At 38.4% G+C, this 24641-nt stretch overlaps 1 protein-coding gene across 5 annotated transcripts in view; it reads right to left on the bottom strand.

The window, feature by feature from the left end:
- SEMA5A (semaphorin 5A) overlaps positions 1-24641 on the bottom strand; it is a 318257-nt gene that overhangs the window by 10716 nt on the left and 282900 nt on the right. For all 5 annotated transcript variants that reach the window (XM_042048660.1, XM_042048663.1, XM_042048661.1 and 2 more), the window contains 4 exons: positions 23970-24195; positions 14345-14563; positions 5109-5279; positions 1-156 (listed from right to left, as the gene is read on the bottom strand). In XM_042048660.1, coding sequence (XP_041904594.1) covers positions 1-156; positions 5109-5279; positions 14345-14563; positions 23970-24195 — 772 coding nt within the window. The remainder of the gene's footprint in view (positions 157-5108; positions 5280-14344; positions 14564-23969; positions 24196-24641) is intronic.

Genomic DNA, 24641 nt, shown 5'->3' with positions numbered 1-24641 from the left:
CTGGTATAAGGTTGGAGTCCACAGCACAGGCTCGGCTCTCTGTGGTGTTGCCCGTGCACTGGCTGCCCACAGGAAACAAAATGATGCACTGACGAGTGCGGGTCTGGAAGCCAGACGAGTCACAGTCAGACCACTGGGACCACTCTGACCAGCTGTCTGCAACAGGCAGAGAGGGACACATGCAGGCACTGAGATTAAGGAGTTCAAGTACACTGAGTGAGACAGAAAAAGCTCATATTTCTGAGTTAGGACAAAAGGCCTCCTCCACAGCTACCACCACCTAGAAGAGGGCAGCTCCTTCTTTCTGATAAAACAAAGGTATTTTGGCTTTGGCAGAAGTCTCTGAAGTGGGGAGTGTGATTTGCTGCAGACATATCATGGTTTTGGCTTCTGCCATGGCCTTTGTGTGTAGAAGTTAGAAGCCGGGGGATTCTGTGGGGGGCGACTGAAAGCATGATAGCTGTAGAATTAATTCCAGTCTAGGTCATTACGGTGGACAAGGCCACTGTATTTTTTTATGTACCTGAGATGTAGCAACATAAGAGTATATATTCCAATCTGAAACAGGATGTGTATTTAACCACAAAAATAGTAGCATCTTGAAGATTTTTTAAAGTTTTCTTTTGCTATTTCAGGTCCATCTCTTGGCTGTAGATTCTCATCTTCTCTTCCCCATTCAGTTTGTCACCTTCTATTTATTTTCTTATTTTTTCCTCTCCTCATGTAGCTTTGATTAAGATTTTTTTATTTCATGCCTGTGTGACCTCAGATGCTTTCCTTAAATGAAATGAACTGATCTCATTCCCATGAGGTGCCGTGAGTTTCCCGCACTCAGCATTCCTACAACTCAAGGTGAAGCCTTGCCTTCATAGGAGTCTTCTGATTTTGGCAAATATAGTAAAGACAGAGCTCAGGTAAACTTCCTTTCTTCTGCCAGCTTTTCCACAGAGATAGATTTTATGGTTTTGATATGGAATAAATAGTTGTACTATCCCAAACCAAACTTGTTTCTACTTCAACATTTTAAGTGATTTTATGCCAATATGAAGCAAATTTACAAATTTCTTTTTGCTTCAGATGAAAAACTGTATTTTCTAATTTTGAGTCAAGTTAGATTAAAGAACATTACAATTTGTAACACAGCTTTTTTACCATTTGTAGTGAAGCTTTTCTATGCTGTCAGTCGGGTGGAAAGTTAAGGAAGTTTTACACTCTTTGGGGCCCCTTCCAATACATTATATAATTCCAGCATACAAGGTTCACATTTACTCATTACTTTGCCCTTGTTCACACAGGAAAGAAATTAAAACTCTCAGCCATCTAAAATTTAACAGACTCCAGCAGGAATATTTGAGACTGCAATCTTGAAAAATGCCAAGCAATAGATGTTGTTAAATACACAGATTTACTTAGCAGGTCAGGTAAGAACCAGGATATCAATCTTTATGAACAATTAGCAACTGTCCGGATGAGGTCTTCTTTGAGCAACAGGAGAAATACCTCGATACAATCAGCTTGTGGGATCTTGTTATTGTGAGTGGCAGAAATACTCAGCTCTGTCCTTTGGCTTTTCTGTTTCCTAGGAGAGGTTCTGGGAGGGCCTCATTTGCAGAGTGAGTACTAGAAGCACACAGGCGGATGCCAAAATGTAGTTCAATCCTAATTCAGGAGGTAGGAGACCTGAGGTGGGAGTCAAGCAAATGGACAGGCTTCTTCCTGCTTACTTAGTGTGGCACATCCAGGAGTTGCTGTTATCACCTCCAGTGTCAGCTGCTGGGTCTAAGTAAAATAAGTATATGGATCTTTACTCTGAATATTTAGTAACAATAAAGCCCTGCTCATTCAGGTTTAAAGGAATGTTGCTCATTACAAATCTTGGCCCAGTTCTCAGGGGTGGCAGAGAGCATGCTTAAGCCACAGCCAAGACTCTTGTCCAGTCCTGGTATAATTGGGACATACACAGCAGGTGCCAAAATACTTGTGGGCATCCTAAATGCATCTTGTTGGCTGGTGCACTCTGCAGCCCCATCTCATCCAATGCTTTTGACCTGCCAGATTCTTTGTTGAAGAAGCTACATCCCATGATAAAATAGGAATGTCAGAGTACACACAGGTCATGCTAAGTCCCAATCAGGTGACTTGGCAAGGTTACTGTTTTATCATGCCCCTTAGGGGAGCCACATGGAAATTACGTGAGTCCTGTGGTGCACCCAGACACTACAGAACAGGTAGTCCGTGGGTCTGGTGCCGAGCTGATCAGCTTCATCTGGCACACAGAATCACAGAGGAGGAAAGGAGGGACATCAGTGCAAGCATGAAACAGAGGGTCACCCCTGCAGTGGTGGATCCTCACACCAAACCTGTGGTTTGAGGAGGTTGTTGGGAGCTCAGAGAGCTGCGAAGAAGTAAAGCAGCCAGGATAACAGATGTATGATTTCAAATTGTCAGATCTGCCCTTTGTGGAGCCACTACCTCTGCCTTCACTGGGAAGCTGAACCCATAGCTTTTGCGTGCTCTTCTACTGACTCGGCTATCTTGCCCAATTCCTTTGATTTCTGTATCTTTAAAGTATCTGAGGCTCTCTTGCACCTCAGGCAGGCTCCTCTCAGCTTGCTCCTCAGTTCTGTGCAAAAGTCATGAGAATGTAAAAGAGAGGGTGGACTGGAGTGGTGTTTAACCTGGAACTGTTTTTCACCTCTAACTCATGACATGTCATGTCTTCTTCGTACAGTCTTGGCTGGTCTTTGAAGACAGGTAAAGATAAAGCAGTTCCTAAGAGACCCCTTGGTGAAGGCAGCACTGCAGAAAGATCAGCTTAATCAATGTAACATTATAAATTTCTTTTATGCAGAATTACACCACCATTCCTAAATGCTCAGCTGCTTTGTCCATTATTTGTACATGTGAGTTACCAATCCAAGGATAGAATGCATTTTCACCTCTTACAGAAGCAGTAAATACTTTAGGTATAAAATACTGTTTTATGCAACATATTACAGACACCACTGCAACTGGTTACGCTTACTGATAATCAGCCACTGCTGATCAATACTGCAATGCTTCCTTTCATATTGCTGTGATTGCATTTGGATAAATTAAAAGAAAGACTACAAACTCAATGACAGAGCTTTTAAAATGAAAGATGAGGAACAACTGATGTGTTTTGCAGACATAAGCCTGTTACTTAAGTGCATACTTGAATACTTTCAGTTGGATTTGCCATTAAATCTCTATATCCTCAACAAATCTTTACTATCAATTTTCTGCTAGTTTTGTTTGGGGGGAAAAAAAAAGCAGTATTTCAAATGCCAAAAAAATCTTCACTTTTTTCACAACTTAAGAAATGTTATAAATCATTTCCATTTTTGCATATGTATTTCTGTGTTGGTTGGTTGTTCTTAGATTCCAAGTGTCATTACTATTCTCTTCTTATATTGAGCATGTCACTCAAGCAGTGAATGTCAGCAATGGTACTTTCAGATCTGCACAAGGAAGAACCACTCTTCACCTGGTCCTTACCACAAGAAACTGGCTCTGCAGGCGATCAGGCGTCTGTCCAAACTTGATCTATGTGGCACTGTGGTTATTTTTGACCCATACTCATGTGAAATAAGAGCAGTAAAGAGTGGTTTTGAAATATATACTGTAAACATGAGGCAAGGGCCAGTCTCACAGCTAGTGGATGATGTGCTGTTTCAAAAACCTATGGCAAATTTTCAGTGAGATTGAAATATTAATAAAATATTACAGAATGTGAGAAATACACTTTAAGCTTCTGAAATGTTATTGTTTTATAAGGGTTTCCACTTTCTTGAACCAAGATGAATGAAACCAACCTCCTACTCCATCCTGTATCTGCTCCAAAATTTGGGTCACAGGCAGGTCAAAATAAGATGAAGACATTATTTATGAATGTTTGCAAACTGTCATTTATAGGAAAATGGTGGTAGAAAATAAATGCACAACAAGAGAAATAGCTACAATACTAGCACAATGAACACCCCAGCTCTGACCTTTTAAAGATGCCTTAAGGATTTCAATGCAGCTATGCAACTTCTACACACAAATGTACACTATTTGTCTCAAAAAATCAAATCATCAATGGATTTTGATGCTTGGCTTTTTTTTTCTTTAAACCCAAGACAGAATGTTGCATCTGCTTTAATTTTGACAAAGTAGGTACATTTATTCTGCTGGAAGATATGTAGTGCCTAGAAAGGGAAAAAATCATAACAGGTAATATGATCCATTTCATCTCATGGGGCTTTTGCCCTTGCATGCACAGCCTCATCATATGAGCAGAAAACATTTGCTCTGAAGTCTAGGAGCTCTAAGTGAAGCAAGTAATACAGCGTGGCATCAGAGCTTCTTCCTTCTTTTTGCTGTTGCCTGTAATCCACTAATAAGCAATAAATGAAAGTTTATGTGGTTTTAATTTCTCACTCAAAGTCATTTAAAAAAAATTATTTTCCTTTAATATGAGTCAAAAGACAGAGTCAAAGTGACAGAAATAGACATGACCCATAATGTCATACAACCAGCAGGAGTGCTGAGACATTTAATCTACTAAACACACCACAGTCATTTAAAAAGATCGAGTCTTTGTTCCTTAACATCCAAAGTTGAAGAAGGAATTTTACAAAGCCTACAAGGGTTTTCTTTGTGTTTTATATCAAAACAGGGCAAATATTATCTACTTGAAGGACCTAGAGAGAACATGCATTGCTTATTAACCTCAGCAATTTTCTTGCTGTGAACATTTGGTGTTATAACAAAAGCACTTTGTGACATTTTTATTAAAAGTCTCATAAACTGTTTGCATGGTCCACTTCAAATATTACACAACTTTACTTAATCCAGATCCAGACATGGTAACTTCGGATTTTAATTTTTAAAGAGGGACGAAGGAGTTTGTGTCCTATAGAACATATTCTGCTAGTACTTGATTTACCACAGCATTGTAGCATGTAAGAGCTGATTGTGCACTTAATAAGGGAGAGAAATTATTTGCTTCTAAATAATAGATCAAGGACATCATATTGCCTAAGTGGGAATGCCTTATTCAGTGGCACATAAAGAACAAAGATGGATGGGCTGATTGGCCGTACCTGGACATGGCTGTGTGTTGCAGAGAGCTTCTTCAGTGTGCAGGCCAAGGCAGATGTCTCCTCCATACGCCGGGGCTGGGTTTGTGCAGGAGCGGGTTCTCATGTAATGCCCTCCTCCACAAGTTGCTGAGCACTTTGACCACGATGACCAACAAGACCAGCCTCCATCCACTGAAAAGACAAAGAATACTGCATTTTTCCAAGCTGATGTGAGACATGACACAATCCAACTCATTTTTCTCATATTCTGTGGATCTACTTCATGGCCTACTGTAATTATTGGATATTTTTGGCTGCCACTGAACATAGTTGCCACAAATTTAATCTTATCACGACGCAATTTAATTTTAAGAGCCCCTGGTATGCTGGAAAGCCTAACAAAATTACTCATCCATATAAGACATTTTTAGGGCATCATAATATTTTTAGGATGAAAATATTTTTATTTTTCTTTTCCTTTCCTTTTCTCAGTTTTGAGGAAACAAAATACCAAAGCTTAGTAGAAATATTGTAAGCTTAGCAGTTTAGCAGAACTATTGTAAGCTCAGAGTAGTTTTTTTATTGATGTAAATAAAACTTGGCCCAATAATAGCAACAGAAGGATGGAGGAATCCAGAATTTGTTTCACAATCCAGGTGGATTGCCTTAACCCTACAACCCTTTTCAAATGATCTAAAACAGTTGTAGGATTTGATGTGACAATATAATGTTACAGTCTTAATACAGCCCTCCACATAGACATCAGCAGCAGAACAATGGCAGAAGTTTAAAAAAGCAACACACATTGAAAAAAGGAGTTGCCACTTTAAGTTTCTAAGACAATTTTTGAAAAGAAATATTATTACTTACCTTCTCCCCTAAATATTATTATTTACCTTCCCCTCCACACCCCCTTTCGTATTTACTAATTCAAGTATGTCAAACTGTTCTCCAGTCAGAGTTTTCACAACATTCTTCTGAAATGTAGGCTGGATTTCATGGGAGACCCATTTGTCAGATGGTTTATGACACATGGACACTAGAAAAGATTTAAATGAAAGTTCACCTCATTGCCTGCACCAGCCTGGCTCCTTTGAGCCTCTGTTCTTAAAGCTACTGCTCCAGGATGTATTTCTGATATTTACAGCCACATTGCAGCCCATCTGCCAAGGGCTTCGTTTTTGTAGCCACATGACAAAGTCAGATGTACTTCTCCCAGGGAAGTATTCCTTCTGCAAAGAATCTCAGTATTTTCTTCATTTATCTTTCTTTTTTTTTTTTTTTTTTTTAAAGAAGAGACAAAAACCTAAACTTTCAAAATTTTCATATCCTACAAAAAATGAATTTCTTTTCAAACCTCTATTTAAAGTGTTATCACTTAAATTCTTAAGGAAGTAAATTATTTACTATGTCTTTTTGATCTTTTCTGTTCAATTAATGAAACAGCCTTTCAAGGGGTAGTTTCTACTGGTTTACTGAAATGCTATTCCATCATTATCTCTTACCATAAAAAAAAAAAAAAGAGTTTACAAATCTTAAGAAAATTAACTTACAATGAAAATATCTATGTGGTATTTGCATTTAAATTCTCTCTTAGACGAAGATGTAGAACATTTAAAAAATACTCATTTTGGCTTTGCAGGATTTCATATCACAAATGCACTTGGTGAGCTGAGCAGAATGATTTCTATGCAAAGTCTTCAACAGTGAGAAAATGAGATAGGAGAATTTTGATATTAAAAGCTATACATGCATTTTTTAATGTAATTTCAGATACAGTATATCCTCAGGTTCTCAACTGTTAATCAAACAGATAATTCACTATTCCATACCTAAGATTATCTACTAATCCTGTAACTGAAGTTGTTGAATATACTGCATTTTATTCCCTGTACTGTTTGTTTGCAACACCACCCTAAACATCAAGAGAGCATGGACTTGGCACTTCCTTGCTAAGAACTGTAGTTGTGAAAACTCTCACAAGTAATTTGTCTGGACTCTGAAGCCTAATTCAACAGACAGGATTTCTGTGATCTAGTATGCAATTTAAATAAATTACTTCCATTATTAAGGAATTCAATGATAGTTACATCATACACCAAATCATCCAGCTATAGAGATGTATAAGAGAGTTTTATACCACCTGTCATAAATAAATACTACATCTCGGTAGAGTATCTGACTTGCTCTCATACTCATATTTTTCTTATTCATACTTTTCACTGGAAAACAAATATGTCTTTTTGCCTGAGATAACTCTATTAATGCAGTATTATGCAAACTCATATCTAAGAAAGCCCTAGGTTATTTGTCTTCAGTGCAGGTGAAATATTCTGTGCAATTTTATAACAATTTCAAGACATTGTATCTTTTATTCAGAACTTGCCTCTTTTTTCCTTCTTTTTAAATTACATCAAATAAAAGCAGAAGCTGTTACCCAAGCTATTCATTTCATATGATATTAAGACCTTACCTTTCTAGATGCTCCCTTTTTTCTTTTTTTTTATTTTTTCTTTAAAGTCATCTTTGACTAGCTCAAATGAATAATCAGAGGCATGTCTGCTGCAGCATATAGACTCCACAAAAATGAACTGATTCTGCCTGAGATTGACCACACAAAACATGAATTGTCTGCAAATATTACAAGTGCATTGTTCACGGTAATGGAGACAGTGACCCCCAACACTTTTCTACTTATTTTTCAATGGACCAGAGTGAGAATTACAAATGCACGTGCATTTGAAACTGCCATCTATCAACAGGTGGCCGAGAACACAGAGACCGATGTGACACCCAGGAATGTCACCATGTTCCACAACTGCAGTGATCATGGCTGTACTATGTACTTCAGATGTAAAGGGAGAAGTGGGTCTGGGGAAGGTGGGGAAGGACAAATATAATAGACAATGTTAGATTTGATCCTAGTTGAGCTAGACAGTGCAATTATAACTTTTTTTTTAGCAACTATTTACTGACAGGCTGCCTTCCTAAATCTCTAACCTTTCAAGGACTATTGTAACTACCTCTTTTACTTGTCCCTAGAACTTTTTCTTTTCAGCAATAGAGGATAATAAGGCATCATCATGGTTAAATAAGATCAAAGGAGTGGGTATTTACTGCTTGAGTTTTTACAAGACCTAAGTAGAGCTCTGTGGTTTCTTTCATCTTTCTTTAAGTTGCTTAGCAACCTAGCACCATCTAGGTTTTTTTTCTTTTTTTTCTTTTTGTCATGGAGCCCTTAATGTTATTTCTGCCTCTTATAGGAAGAAAAATACACAGCAGAAAGGAAAGCTCCAGTCACCACAGTTTCTTTACATAATAATTTTGTAGAGCTGTTGGACAAAAGAACGTCATTAAAGTAGCTCCACAATGAAAGACTTAAAGAGTCTCTACATTTTCTGACAATTGCTGAGGTTGGTCCCTTTAGGAAGAAGGGTCTCTTCAGCTAGCAGTGTGCTATCAAACAATGCTGTTTCCTTTATAGTAAACCAAACAACTTTTTGCCTACTGGCTGTTGTTGAGGTTAATAAATATTTCTTCACTGTAATGAAAAGAACACACACCATAGAGAAGAGGGACGTACCAGGAAGAAACAGCGTACAGAAATGGGATCTCCTGAGGACACAACAAAACATCCACACTGCTGGAGAACTTCCAAGAGATAATTAGGTAAACTGGATACCCTGCTATGCACTTCAGGTTTTACAAGGAAGTGTGGGCACACACTGACCTCACCTGCTTTCATGAGAAGGCAGATGGAATTGCAGGCTCCTTTATAAACTGCCTGCATGCTGGGCATCCTACTGCTCCCTTCCAGACACCTGGGGGATCATCCCATTCCACATCACTTAGTCTGCTGCTTTTTCCCAATCCTGTGGGATACTGCTGCATGTTTCAGTGTGGGGAAAGAGCAATTTTCACATCACAGTTTACAAAGGCAAAGTATTATTTCTGTGATACCTTTTATTCATAGAAGCAATGCTGGATGAAACAGTCAACATAGTGCAATGCAGAAACACAAGGCAAACAAATGGTTCTTGAAAAGAACAATAACAAAATCTAAAGGTCCACTCGGGTTTAAGTCTGTAACTGAGAGTTTTAAGTTAGAAAAGCAACAGTTGCTTCCAAGTGCAGTTCATCCCTCTTCCTGCTAGCTATAGAATCAGCCTTGAGAGATCAGTTCATGTTATGAGATGGGCTTCAGCCTCCATTTACTGGAGTAATTTTTTTTCCTCCTGATCTAGGAAGCTATTGCAGGATAAATTTTATTCTTTTAAATACATTCCTGTTTCCTTGTGGCCAAGTATGACTTCAAAGAAAAAAATAATAGGAGGAAATAAAAACAATAATGAAGAAAAAAAAATAAAACCAATAAAGAACAACTGGCTTTAGGGGATGCATAAATAACTTAAATAGTCTTTCAGGGATTTTTGTATATCTGAAACTCATTATTGTTATTAGCAAGTTTAGTGATATATGAATTGATTCAGATCTTCCCAGCTAAAATGTCACAACGAAACTAAACTAAAAGTACTATAATAAAAATCCATAATTGGTAAAATCCCAAAATATTGCCATGAAGTATCAGAACTTCGTATCTAAGAGATGGCAACTGTCCTTTCCCTGTGATCCTCCACTACACTCTGAGGGGAAGAGGGAACAGGAACTCCTGTAGCTCATGGTACTCCGTGGTGCTCACACAGCTCTGCTTTAATTGTCTAATTAAGGCACACCGGCCAAGCGTCCCTATGTCCCTATGCAACGGAATACAAGAGAAAGCAACAAGAAACAAAACAAAACACAAATGAAGAAAAGTTGTCTTTTTCTGCAGAAATAAATGAAAAGAGGTGCAATACTGTAAATTAGGACAGTGCTCTTTATGTTTGGTTGTTATTATTGTCAGGCAAACAGATCTTTTAGTTAATAGATTCCTGTAATTTTTGTAGATTTTCAGAATTAAACAACACTTCTCTTCATCATCTATTTCTCTTCATAATGTAAATATCTTGCAAGCCACCAAGGATAACAAAACCCTGATATGACTGATATTAGATTACTTTCTTTTATTATTGACTGCATTTTAGTAACTCAAAGAAAACATAAATGTCAGTGAGCATTCAGAGATCCTTTCCATAGTTATTGAGGCTGTTCGGTTCAATTCTTGCCAGCTCAATGCTATTCACATCTCTGAGACATAAAAAAAAGAGCTGAGGCACAGGTTCAAGGCATAATTTGCTAGTGCAAGACAATAGTTCAAATTCTCCTGCCCCTCAAAGTAGCTTAGCCAGATGGAAACTGAGTACTGAGAACATGCCTTTGCCCTACACTGCCTCACAAACTCTTCTTGCAGCTTATTTGGGAGAGTGATAGTTAGTTGAAGGCAAAATTTTATGGGGGATCATTCTAAAACTTGAACAATACAGATAAATCATCTTCCAGGACCTGGATACAATTTCTGGCAATTTTCTGGCACTGTTCAATTTACTATTATATATTCAGCCTTCAAATACTATGAACAAAAGGCTCAGTGACTGCTACCAATCTGCACATTGGTGGACCATTTACTACTGCAGAAAAAAAATTCAGTTTCTCTCTCTCCTGGAGGCTTAAAAAAGGCTTAATAGAACTCACTGAAGGCAGGGTCCAGATAACTTCAGTAATTTTTTAAAGTTCTGGGATCCTGCATTTAACTATCAATTTCTGTTTATTAATATATTAATAAGTATACTTAAGATGCTGCAAGTGTTGCAAGACACTTAACCAGACAAGACAGCTTTGTACACTTTCTCCTTGTGTTAGTCCTTCAGAGCATCCTTGGCATCTTCCAGGATGACACTGAACCCAGATTAATTCATTGAGAAGCATAAAGTCCTGCTGACTTTCAGCATGACTTAAATACTGCTCAGTATATTTCTCTATGACTCCCCTTTCTCAGCAGTTTACATCATGAGGGGTTGATCCTGCCTGCAATAAGCAGAAGAGGAAGCAAAGCAGAACCTGAGGTTGCAGTAGCAGGAAGGGTTCTTTACGGCTGCCATTGCACCTCTTCCTGCTAACCAGAATATTTCTGGAAGTGTAATGACTGGGCTGGACTGTAATTAAGGGGTTCTGTGCCAGAAGGGAGCAGGTAAAGCTTTCCTTACCCTGGGAGAACTCAGGAAAATCTTAGAGACCATCAAATTCTTTGTTTTAATTCTAGTACTATGGAAAACACTTTCAGGTCAAGGTCAGAACAAAATCCCCCCACACTCCTTAGCCTTTCTGTCTCTTTCATTAAAAATTAAGAGAATTTAAATTTATTGGTATTCTTCTCCGGTAAGAATTTATTTCCCTCCTACAAGTTTATAATCAGGTCTAGTTTATGGATAAGCCTTATTCTGCAACAATATTTTACTCTCCCTTGTCTTAAAAAAAAAAAAAAAACAAAACCAAAACCAATTACATCTAGTGCTTGCAAAGTTTTCCCTTCAGATTTATCTGAGATCTGATTTAGTCTCCTGTGTTTTTTTCTTAATTACTGGCAAACAGTAGTTCTGTAGCTGAGGAATTTTGTGATTCCTTGTTGCAGGCTATGATACATCTAAATACTTTATTCATGCTCTACATCTCTATTCAAATTTGCTTTGCACTAAAAAGAAAAATGAAACTTGTCCCTAAATAAAATTATTAGATAGATTAGGTCACTGCTTGGGCTTCAGAAAGGCCCACCACACTTTATATCAACTGATCTTTTAAAATATTTTCAAATTCAAAGCACAGTTTCAACTTCTGCCTTACAACTTCATGTTTTTTAGTCTGGGGTATTGTCTATGTCATAAAAAACTAGGGCCTCTACAACAAACTTATAAGCATGTTTTACTGGTTAAAACAATTTCTTTCAAAAAACGTAACAGTGAATAGCTACAGAGCTTAATAAAAATACCGCTTCTGAAAACCTTTGACTTATTTTAACTTCAAAAAAATCCAGCAAATTCAAGATAGCATTTAATTTGAAAATGAACAGCAAGGGATGAACAACAAATCCAGCCCTGTTTTATAGATACTCTGTGCCCATTTGATGAATGTATTTCAGTTACTACAGCATGGTGGTACAATCAGATATCTCAGAGCTTGTGAGCAGAGCTGTTACCTTATACCACATCACAGATGCTTCAAGGGAAGCTGAAGGCAGTGTCCTATGGAGACATTCCCTTTGCAAGGGAAGCAGGAGCCAATGAGGAGTTGCTATGTTCTTGCTTGCTTCACCTACTGCACCCATCCCCAGGGAGGCTTGCACACATTAGTACAATGGTCTTCTAGATCTTTGACTTAACTAATTACTGCCAAACTACTTGAATAGGGCAGTTGCATGAAACAGAATCGTTATAATTTTATTATCCTGGGAAAAGCAAGGTGTTATGATTGCAGTCCGGGAACCAATGAATCAGATCATGCACTAGGGCTGTGCACACAAGGAGAAGATTTGGACCACGATTTTATAATTCTCTGAAAAATGTTGGTTCTTTGCTAGTTCCCTGCCACCTCTCTCCAATAATGCTTAACATAGAAAATATCGACACCCTGCCCTGGCCATGCCTCTGTGCTCAGAAAGAAGCATCGTCTCTTCCCTTCATCTCCTCAGATGTTCACACTCCCAGACAGAGAAGCTACACAGTGAACAACTGAGGCTACTTTCCTCCTTGGATACAGCAAGAAAATTTCACCAGAAAGCACTGGCTGGTTGTGCCCAAGTGCCTCTTTCAGAACTTCAGTGGCTTAATGGGCATTTCCCCAGACTGAAACAGGGATCCTCAATAGAAATTCCCCATGGATCTGCCCTACCAGCAGGAGAGCTGGGGGCTTGAGTGCCTCAGGGCATTCAAGTTGTCAGACAATTCTACTGCTCCTGTTAGCAATAAAACTGCAGAGAAATTTGCTTTCAGTGAACAGCCAGAATGCTTAGAGAGCTGCTGGGTTTGCAGGCTGTGTGCCAAAACACATTGCTTAGGTTCAATTCAAGATGGAAACATGCTTTTCAAGAAGCTGTGTCCTCCCAAGAGGGAAGTGTTGTGTTCTGCACAGATCTTCTGCTTAAATTCAGATGCAAAGAATGGACAGTGACTGTTAGAGGGCTTAAAAAGCTTAGGGAAAACACTGCAAAAAGATTGGACAAAATACTCATATTATAAAAACCAACGTATCCATGATTTAGGGAATACAGTTTTAATTTGAAACCATATATGTGTATGTTAATACACGTGTATGCTTGACAATAGTGATACACATACATAGTATGTATATTGCCTTAGTAATTCTTCAGGTCCACACTTGAAGAAATGACAAAAGCTTCAAGTCTTCAACAAGAAAATATGCAGCACTGCTATACATAATTAAAACAATTAAGGATGTATGACAGCTTATTTCTAAATTTACTTGCTGCTGCTGGAAAGAACTGAGTCTTTCAGTCTTCCTTCCTTCTTCCTCTCTATTGCTTCTTACCTTGAATTCTCTCTTCTTAAACCAATAGAACCTTCTTTTCTTCATGTGTTCTTCTATATCCTTCCCCTTTCTTTTCCCACAAAGCCTCTGCAAAGCTCAAAAGCCCTCCAGTTTGAATGTCTGTTTTATGAAGGGTGAGATGTGACTGAAACCGAGGGGTTTTTTTCCCGCTATGCTGGATACACAACAATGATTTTTAATCCAAAGTAGTTTCTTGAAAATATATATTCTACTTGTAATCCCTTTCATAGAATCATAAAACAACTTTAAATTAAGGAGAAACTGAAGATTCCAAGAACAATCTTAATGGACTACTTGAATTACCATTCCATTTGGTGATCAGTAGTGAACATTATTTGCTGGCAACTCTACACTTAAAAGCTAACACAGACTTAATGCCAGCAACCACTGTGATGAAAGTGATATTTTGAGTTTAAATGAAGACTAGGCCAGATTTCTCATGTCTTGCCAGAATTCTTATGTCTTTTTTTTCCTGTAAGTTTACATACTAAAATTATATTTTTACAGTCAGTCTCACAAGTGAAAAAGGACATAGCTATTAATAGGGTTGATGATAAATTTATTGACTTCACATGGGAATATTACCAAACCCACTTATATTATAAAGGTAAATTTGAGCTGTAATTGATTTCAGAACCAAAACAAACCCAAAACTCACCAACTAAAACAGAAAAAGAACCCCATATCAAATATTGCAAGATATAATCTTGAGGATGAGGTCTTTTATTTTCACTTCTTCCATTTCATTTGAAACTTACCTGGGCAAGGCAAAATGTTGCATTCCTGGTACTCTAGAGATGGGCCAAGGCAAGGAAGTCCCCCATACTTGGGCTCAGGATTGCTGCAGACCCGTTTGCGATTCCGGATACCTCTGCTGCAGTCACGACTGCACTGAGACCACGGAGACCAGGGTGACCAGGCACCATTGATGGTATGAGCAGAGTATCGTCCAGAACGCAAGAAATCCCCTGACAGTCCTAATAAAATAAGGATCAAAAAGGTCATATTGAATGAAAACAGTATCTCACCCCAAAATAAGATTTTCCTCTTCAAATTTACTCCTAGGCTTCTAATAATAAGTAATATGAACAGAAGGATCCTGTCCTTTAGCCTCACAATCCAAACCCTAGTTTCATCTCAAGAATCTCTTCTATAATAGAAACTTCATAATCATTTGCACAGAACTACAGCAAAGAGTTGGATCCAACACTTTAGTTAAAACTTTATGGTTGCATTAACTGAACTAGACAATTTACTCCATCTAATAATGGTAAAAATTATCTCTCTCTTGCACGGGAATTACCATCAGAGAATCTCCAAATATATTACATAGATATTGTTGCCTCTGTTTTACAGGAAGAAGGTAACAAAGAAGACAGGATTGAGCTTCCCATGACCACTCATCGAGCCAGCTGCCCTGTTCCTCCTGCAGGGCTCTGCCCACTTGACCCACCCAGCCTGCCTCTACTGCTGCTGGCTCTGCACAGAGGCTCGGGGTATCCAGTGCACTGCACCTATCCTAGCCATTAGATAGTCCACTAATAATTCCACAAAGTCTAGCAAAACTGCCCTTTTGTAAAGAGCAATGTTTTGCCACTTTAAAAACCAGTTTATTTTCCACCGAGTTGAAGTGCTCTAAACCACATATGAGCTATGGAAATCAGCCTTTTGGACACATGCACACACACACCCCACAGATTATTCCTTTTTAAAATAAACATCTGGCAAGTGGAAAGTGTATTTTCTAAGTAAGTTTAGGACAGAGAAAATGCATTAGATTAAACAGCAATGGATGATGTCTGCTGTTTATCAGTGAGAAGGGACACACAGATCTTTGTTCACAACACACAGACAATAGACCTGGATACAGCCCTGGGTGAAGTTCTAATAATAACCTGCAGTTCATGAGTATCTCTGTTGCTTTTGGGCTTGGTCCTGCATGGGAAAAGACTCCCTCCACTGTACTAAGCACAACACTGGAATCACTCTTGAGCTGTAGCCTTACCTCTAATTATCACTAAGTATCTCCACCAACACTACAGGGATTTCCTACTGCTGCCAAAGCAGTTCACCTTTCCCATTGAAAACTCTATGATCAATGGAACAATAATTGCTGTTTTTATTAGAGGTCCTTATTTAAGTAGCTGTGATGAGAGGAGGTCCTGTGAATGGCACTTCAGCCAGCAGAGGATGTGGCTGGCTCTCTGTGATAGAGCTTCAGTATTGCCAGCATAAGTACAGATGAACTGTACCATTAACAGTGGAGAAATGCAGGGTATTGTTTGCAGCTCTAACTACAGCACGTCTGTTCTTAAGAAATTGTTTTGTGCCCTGCCCACAGCCATAGGCACTGTAGGAGTATGGAATGGAGATAAAGAAACAGAAGAACAATGCCATGAAAACAGACAGAAATAATACCATGAAGAGTCTGCCCAACAGTCGTCCTGGAATGAACAAGATCAGTATTCTGCATAACCATGATGGAGGAGCCTCTTATTCGCAGTGTCCACCCTATTTTTACCTGTGGTTATGGCATTAGTAACACTGCTTAACTCCTTCCCCAAGAAATACATTCACAATCATCCCAAAGTAGATGAGGGTTTGCATATTTTTATTCAACTCTTGATAACTTGCAATAGTGGAATGATGATGCATTGACACAGAAATACTGGTAATAAGAAACTGCTGAAATTAGTAAGAAAACAGCAGAACTGCAATATAAAAATGACTAAAAATGGATAAAACCTTCCAGGAATTATAGAGGGTAACTATTTCTCTCCTGCTGAGCCAGACTCTATTACACAGATATTAAAAGCAGCATTTCAAAAAACATGACATACATTCAAATGCAAAAAAGGGAGCAAGTACAGAGAAATAGAATGTGATTTATGAATACAGGTCCACTTTCCTTCTTTTAAGACCCTTTTTTTGCAATTTTGTATCACTCTGGTCATGGAAATGCTCAGCTTATGTACACAATGAGCTGTAAGAGCAAATAGTATATTTTACACCAGAATTCTAAATTAAGTTATTAAATTAAGAGCAATGCAAACAATGAAAAAAGTATTAATCAGACCAGACTGCCATTCATTCCATTCATAAATCACTGCAGGGTGTACCACTTCGTAACCATACTAGGGTATTTTGAAGGTATCTTTGCAGCATACGTGTAGCTTTTTAAGTCCTAAGGAAAATGTGTGACCTTATCTGACATTATGGTATTAGATTTCTTGTGATTTAAATTGGGGACTGGGGAGTGGAATCGTCTAAGCAAAAGCTCTGAGGTAGTTTAGCTCTGAAAGAGAAAAATATTACAAAAAATCTTTTCAGTGTGGAGTTTGGTCTGCAGCAAGTGCTCCCCTGAGTTTTCTTCTTTCCAAAGCATTAAAAAAATTATTATAAGGACCAGTCTTTCCACAGCTTTACAGTAATTAATACAGTGTTCATAAAAGGGCTTTTAGGATTTTCTCTTCAGACAGAAACTACGCAGTAAAAAATTAACATTATGCCATTAACAGCATGAAAAGTGACAAGATCAGTTTGCATTCTGGAAATACTGTTCTATAAATTCCTTGAACAACATTATAGACTTCTACAAGGAGGGGACAAGGTGTACAGATGAGGGGAGAACAGTGGATATTACTTATCTCAACTTTAGCATGGGTTTTACCACTGACTCCTATAACTTCCTGCTAGACAAGTCAAAAAAGTATGAGCTAGATAAGTGGACAGTGCAATGCATTGAAAACTGTCTGAGCAACCAGGCCCAGAGGACAGTGATCAGTCATTAAGAGGCCAGCTGCAGAAAAGTCACAAGGTTCAATCCTGCTTAACACCATCATTAATGACCTGGACAAATTTGCCTTGCCTGGGAAGAGTGGCTGATAAACCAAAGGGTCGTGTCACACTTTGACAAGGCAGGGAGAAACCTCATGGAGTTCAACTAGGGAAAATGCAAAGTCTTGAACCTAGAGAGGAACAACCCCATGCAACCACACTTCAAGGCCAATGACCTAGAAAGCAGAGAAAGGTCTTGGGGTCTTGGAGGACAAAAAGCTGAATGTGAGCCAGCAGTGCGCCCTTGTGGAAAAGAAGGGGCTTGGGTTACACTGGGAAGAGTTTTTCCAGTATGTCAAGGCAGAATCCTTCCCCTCACCTCAGCACTGGTAGAGAGCCCATCTAGAGTGCTGGCCCCAGTTCTGGGTTCCTGAGTCCTTCAGCTGACAAGTCCTGTTTATTGACTGAGGTGGCAGAGGAGATGAGTGACAATGCAAAATTAATCAAAAGATTGTATTTTAGAATTTGTTCAAGCAAAACTTCTTCAGAAAGTAAGTGTATATACAGAACCAAGTCCTAGCCTTATCACAGTTTACATCAAATTTGATGGGAGAAGGCAAAAATAGAAAAGTATTGCAATCTTTCAGAGCAAGTGGCACAAAACTGAAAACTCCAACTTTTCTCATTAAACTGTGGTTTTCTTGCCACTTCTGTTTGCAGTTTGGGCCACTTTCAGATTGCTCTACATCCACCTCCAGGGACAGAAACCAGATTGTGCCACCCAACAAAACCCCACATTAAGCTGTTTTTCTCAGCTTACTGCACCCAAGATAAAAATATACAGCCAAACCAGGATGCAAGGGCCAATGCCCTTGGCATGGTAGCAGCAAAAGTCTAGTTGCCAAAACACGTCCCCCTTATTTAAAGCCCATCTACAGAAACAGTTGTAAAATCTGCAAGGAGAATGATCGGTCATAGCATCATCAATAAACTAATGAATAGTTTTCCCAAGACAGACAGAACATCTGTAAGTCAAATTCTGATCTGACCTTTATGACAGATTCATCATTCAAATGTTTTAAACTAACTTGTTCTCAGAAAGCCTAGGACTGCCTTAGAGCCCTGTGAACAACTAGAAGCATGAATTCTGCTCGCAGCTTATCAAGGGCTCATTTTCAGTTGTTCAGAAGTTGCACTCAAGTAATAAACTGCTGCACACAGAGGCTAGAAAAGGGGATTTAAGTACTTGATCCCAGTACAATTTTAAAAAGGCAGCTGTGCTTCTCTAAGGTGGAAAGTTCCATGGGTAGCAGCAAGTACTGCAAAAACTTCAGTAAAAGCAACCACAGTGATTTTGTGGACAAAATAACCATAGACTTCTAAGATCAGGGAAGAGAGAAGATATGAACTGACATCTAAACAGAAAACTTTTCTCTCATTTCAAATACTTCTGCTTTGTTCAGTATCAGTAAAATTACAGAGAAATTAGTACTGCTTTGCTGGTGATTTACTTATTCCATAATGCAGATATAACTGAAAACAGTTGCCCAAGTAATTTACATAATTCTGATATAAACCAAGACGATTCAATGATTTCTAAGTAAATTTTTAGAACTTTTTGGTTGAATTGAAATAGCTTCATAAATACACAAGAAATTAATCCTGTTTGGAGACATGCTAACATGAAAGTCACCTGCCCTGACTAGCACAGGAGAAAAAATCTGCCTTTGCAAAAGCCTGTGATGAGAGCTTGGTTGGCCTGATTCTGCTTGAAAACTGCAACATACTCAGCCAAGTTGAATTAATTTGCCTTAAAAGTGAGGCTCTATTAAAGCACATAGATTAATAATAATTCCATAGTCTAGCCTGTAGCTAAGTAATACAGCTCTAAGTAAGAGAGAAGTAGCTGTGACACCTGATAAATTATATTACTTGACTGATTTATGACTTATGTCCTCCAGTTTCAACCTAACAAAGAAAATTCAATTATCCAAGCAGTCTAGGTTCATGACTTTAGGAAAAGATGATCTGAAGCCAAAATTCAAGTATCCTGAATCACTTCTAAATGACAGCCTGAAACACTGCTTGAAGTGCAGAGGTAACAAGGATAAGCAAAGATTGTTTCAGCATTGTCACTCTCTGAAGATAGTCTGCAAGTTATTTGACCGTATTATTGAAGCATAAAACTTGCATAAATTCAGGCCTAAATATCCAAAACTTATAAAAACTTTATAAACCTACAAAACACAGTAAAATTGAAATAGTAAAATGTAATGGCAAACACTAATGCAATGCAAAGATGCCCTATTTAAAAAACCCAAAGAGTATGCAGATGGAGGACGTCATGTTAGCATGAGAATCTTATTTCTTGTACCTAGCTTTTCTGTGCTTAAGTATTTAACCCCGAAGTTCCACTGAGTTGTACTTTGTCAATCAAACTTGAATTTGTCATCAGATTCAGTTCTAACTTCCAGAATTCATTTTGTTCTTACTCAGAACACCAAATCTTAGCTTCAATACAACAGTATAAGAGATATCATCTCAACACATACTCCTCCTGACTACAGGACATTCCTGATTATCAGCACATTCTATTCTGTAATGAATTCTGAATGCACTCTAGATTTCCTGTGGGTAACACAAGGAAAGATTTAATCAAACTTTTCACAAGAGATCATAACCACTAGAAGAGTAATTCAGACAAAATCACATCCTTCCTTCAAAAAAAACTATTATTTTGAAGTTTGAGATAGAGGAAGCAGCAACAACTAGGAATCTAGGTGCAGATTTCCAGGTGACTGGGATAAAAAAAGAAGCAAACAAAAGACTCTTTAAGACTGAGATGACTAAAATTAGAAGTATTGCCTTTGTTTAATGGCCTTCAGAAGGCATTTTGGAAGCTAACCTGGTCTAACTCTGGCCATGTCAAAGTCAAGTGTCTTGTCTGAGCCCACCATTGCTGTTTGCATTGTACTCCATGCAAAGAAGGCAGTATCTCCAGAGGGTGAATTGTGCCCATTGTATCAGATGCTTATCTTCAATGGATCCCTAGTTCCTCAGGGTGCTAAAGCTCTCTCTGCAGACTACTATGGAGTCTAGACTTTGGTAAGATAAATTCAACCTAGAAAAACCAGGCAACCCCATACCTTGCAAAATATTTATCCCTGGATTAAAAAATTTTGTTTTGAATGAAATTATTACTGCTTATATATGAGATAACCTTACAGAGAGCCAGCATGTTTCCTGTAGACGTTTAATATGTTTCATAAGCACCCATGAAAGTCTAGGGTATTGTAATTTCTATATTCTGAGTGCTGGATTGTACAGACAGTGCATTAAGACATACAACAATGTACACAACCTCTTTCAGTTTATTTGATATAGCTGTCTCTTTCCTATCTGAGCACTATGAAAACGCAGAGACAGGGACAAAGATTTATTTTTTTTTCCTCTTAATCAAACTTCAAATCAGAAAAGCATGAACACGGTCTGCAAATGCTACTGCTTACTTGACTGAGATAGAAATCTTACCACACTCAGGAGGAGTCTAGTGGGTTTCTGGCAAGAAGTTCTATCTCTAAGCTCAGACTGCAAAGAAAGTTTGCTTTGCTAGCATCTGACAGTGAAACATGATTCTGTTTAACACAGCATGACTATAGTTGCACAGTGGGATATTATAGGCAATGAGAAAATTTCTAACAAATGGCTCCTATCTGCAAGGAACAGAGAACTGATCTCTGCAGAACACATCTTTGGTAATGAGGTATGCCAAGCATTCTGTACCAGAATTAATCTTTCTGTAAAAGCCATGCTACAATTCAACACGGAGATAATGAAAAGAATGTTTCACAGCATCCAGGCTCTGGTCAGGTGGAAGGAAGTTAGGATGTTTTCTTGCTATCTAGCCAGAAATGGTGTCTGCCACAATTCATGGTTTCTCATTCTCATGGCTACTCTACATGACTCTTATTCATGTATTTTCTTCCAATGAAACCAAGGAGCAGTAGATTGGTGGTGCGTTGGCCCACATCTAAACCTGGGAGCAGGCAAGTGCTCCTGGATCCTGCAGTTTGGAGGCAGTCAGCAAGTTTCACCTCATCAGCAAATCAAAATTATTCCCCCCTCACCCCTCCCTCAGCAAATGTTCCACTCCATACTGTTCTGACGTCCATAACCAGAAAATGACTAAGCAAACTGTCTCAAAATAAAATGTGCTATTTTCACCAGCAGTGTATTGGTTAATGCAGCCACTTGGAGCACCGATCGAGTTTCATCTTTCATTACAGAATAATTAAAGTCTCACTGGCCAAAAAAGAATCAAAGAATGAGTACAAATTAATGACAAAGCTATAAGGGCACTCACTAAGAAGAACAGACAGATGTGTAATAGTTTCTTCCCCGTCAAGTACTCAATAAAAAGTACTTAAATATTCAGTAGTTTTGGGATTAGTCAGCAAAAATCCTTCACCCAGATGAATATTTCTATTACTATGCAACAGGACTGGGGTCATGCACATTGCTCCAATGATGAATTATTTCCAAATGAATCAAAGGAGCAGCTTCAGCAAGATGCAACAAAAAAAAGTACAATGCCAGGAAATTCAGGAGTATTATGTTCAAGTGCAAAGAAAAAAATCTTCAAGCTAATCAGGCAAAGAATGCACCTAAACCATCATCCCCACCCCTGCCACTTGCACACTGAAAAAATGCTTTATTTTAAAAATTGTAGGGTCTGTTACTTCTGCCTACATTCTGTAGGAGTCAGCTTATGCATCCAGCTCCAGGAGATGTCTTATGATCATGACTTCAGAGCTGAGAGAGGTGTCTCCATGCCAAGTTTAATTTTTTTGCAGCAATGTGATCTATAACCCTTGCACTGGTTTGCCTTACTGATCTCCTCTCTTATGTCATGCGTTGGCTTTTGTATACTCCTTTCTTACGTGCTGCCCTCTCAGCTGTCAGACCAGATTATACCTAGACTCTCCTGTAGCTCTACTTCTACTTGTTGTGATAACTTTCCCACATCTACACTCCCTGGTGGGAAAAATATTCCCTTTCTCATTTAATCTCATGAAATTTTAAAAACATGTCATCAATGCTGAAGTGCTGGCAGAGTGCAAAAAGAGCACCACCACCCTGAATTCTCATTAAGGACAAGAGAGACAGGTCATACACCAATCCTAGCAGAGCAAAGTCTTTGCTCAAAACTAGTTTGAAATTTAGTATGGATGAAAACAGAATAGAAGAAACACTTGTGTCAAGAGCTGCTCCATGTCAATATCTGCCTTGCTATCCAGACCTAAAAAAAATCCCCAACATTTGACACTGTAGATTATCTGAAATGGGAATGACGCAGAGCACAAAACTAAGTCTTATCTGGAGTACCATGGGTTTTGTTTTATTTCACACAGTTCACTACTATATATTTCTTAAAAAAATTACTAACATCCTGCCCCCTCCAAAGAGACACAGATGCCAAGTGAAACAATAAAGGTTTTGTACAGGATGAAGGGCGGGGGCAGGCAGGATGGAAGTTTCTAGCATATCATCACAGAAACCAAATCTACAGCCTCCCCTGCTTCCAAAACCTCAACATGCAAACCCAGTACAGGCAGGAGTTTAACACTGACTTTCACAATAGGTGGTCTGTCTGAAAAATATTGAGAATTAAGAAGTCCAAGGACTTAAAAACTGTCCTCTCTTTGTGGTCTGAGATAAGCCAAATGCCTTGAGTGACACAATTTTTTTTTCAGCTAACCTGGATCTTGTGAAGATACAAAAGACTATGCAAATGGAAAACGGGCCTATAAATACTAAAATATAATAACCAGAAATCAGTACTTTTTTAGATTGTATGACTAAAATATAATTAAAAAGATACACTGATATACAATTAAAACTGGATAATCAATGAAATGCCTTAATAAAATTAGAATGAGTGCCGGAATTTCTCCTAGTTTTGATTTTTTTATACATATACAAAACTATGTATTACTGATAGGAAAATAAGAGTATTCTGAAACAAAATAATTCCAATTTAAAGTCATCTAAACCTGAAAAGATTTTGAAGGAGTTTGGTTTTCGATCTCAGAAATAAACAGAACTTTAAATTACTAGCAAAAGCACAACATAAACTTTTATAACAGAAATTACCCAGTACATAAGCTCCTTATTTATTTAAACACCTGCATGAATCTTACGGTTGTTACTTTCAAATTACTGAGCAAAAGTTCTTAGAATATTCCATACTCTAGCAAGATGTTCCGGAAATATGTTAATGTTCCACAAATTCACCCCTAGTAAAAGCTTGGGGGAGTATAAGGAGGTAACAGAAACTTCCAAGAATAGGATTATTGTAAAGAGTATTAAAATAACCTGGCAAATCTCATAACTGGTGGTGAAAGACACTTGCTTAGTCTGAATCATGACTCTACATCCAGAAGAAATACAGGCTGGGTTCCCTACTGGGATCACTATGCCCTCCTTTTCATTATCAGCTCTGTTACACACAACACCAGCAAGCAGAAACTTCCAGTCTGTGCTGAAAATGGAACTGCAGGCATGTCACTAGCAGGGGGCATGGTGAGCCTGTCCCGCTTTGCTCACCATCTGTCAGGCATCCGCTGGTGCCATCGCTGGAGCAGTAGCGCATCTCGATGCGCTGCCGTCCCACCTCCAGCAGGTTTGGGTCAGGCAAGCGCGCCTTGCAGGTATATCGGAAACGCTGCTCGTAGTGACCTCCATTGTCTGAAATGTTCACTGGGGTCCAGGGGGTCCAAGGAGTTGTCTTTTTTAACTCTGGGCAGGCGTTGGTGTTACAAGGCTGATATTCCTGAAAGAAAAAGGTCATAATAAACATAATCATCAAATATGACCTTAGAAATGCTCCAGAAACACTCAGACAAAAAGACAACCATTTAAAAAAAGCCTCTGATATCTTTCCAGCTTTTCCAATAGCATTTATCATCAATGAACTTTTAACTTGAAAGTGTTTTTTCAGCTTCTGTGCAAGCACAGTACCACACTGCTTAAAGCAATAATATACCAGTAAAATTAGATCTATCGCATCCATAGAAACAGTCAATCGGACACTCTAAGTACCACAACAAAGCATATCCTTCATAAATTATTAGTCCCAAGTTAGGTGAAGCTAAATATGCTAAAGCTTTTAATTAAGAAAAATTCTGACAAACTGCACATACATGACACAAATCAGTAAATTAGTGGCATATGAATAAGCAAGCCACTGTCCATTTTGTATATTGCTTACATACTTCA

This window comes from Corvus kubaryi, unplaced genomic scaffold (assembly GCF_017639235.1).
Source record: "Corvus kubaryi isolate FWS band 111438036 unplaced genomic scaffold, C.kubaryi_AGA036_p1.0 68, whole genome shotgun sequence".
NCBI lineage: Eukaryota > Metazoa > Chordata > Aves > Passeriformes > Corvidae > Corvus > Corvus kubaryi.
Note: the sequence above shows the minus strand (reverse complement) of the source record. Positions and strands in the feature narration are given on the sequence as shown.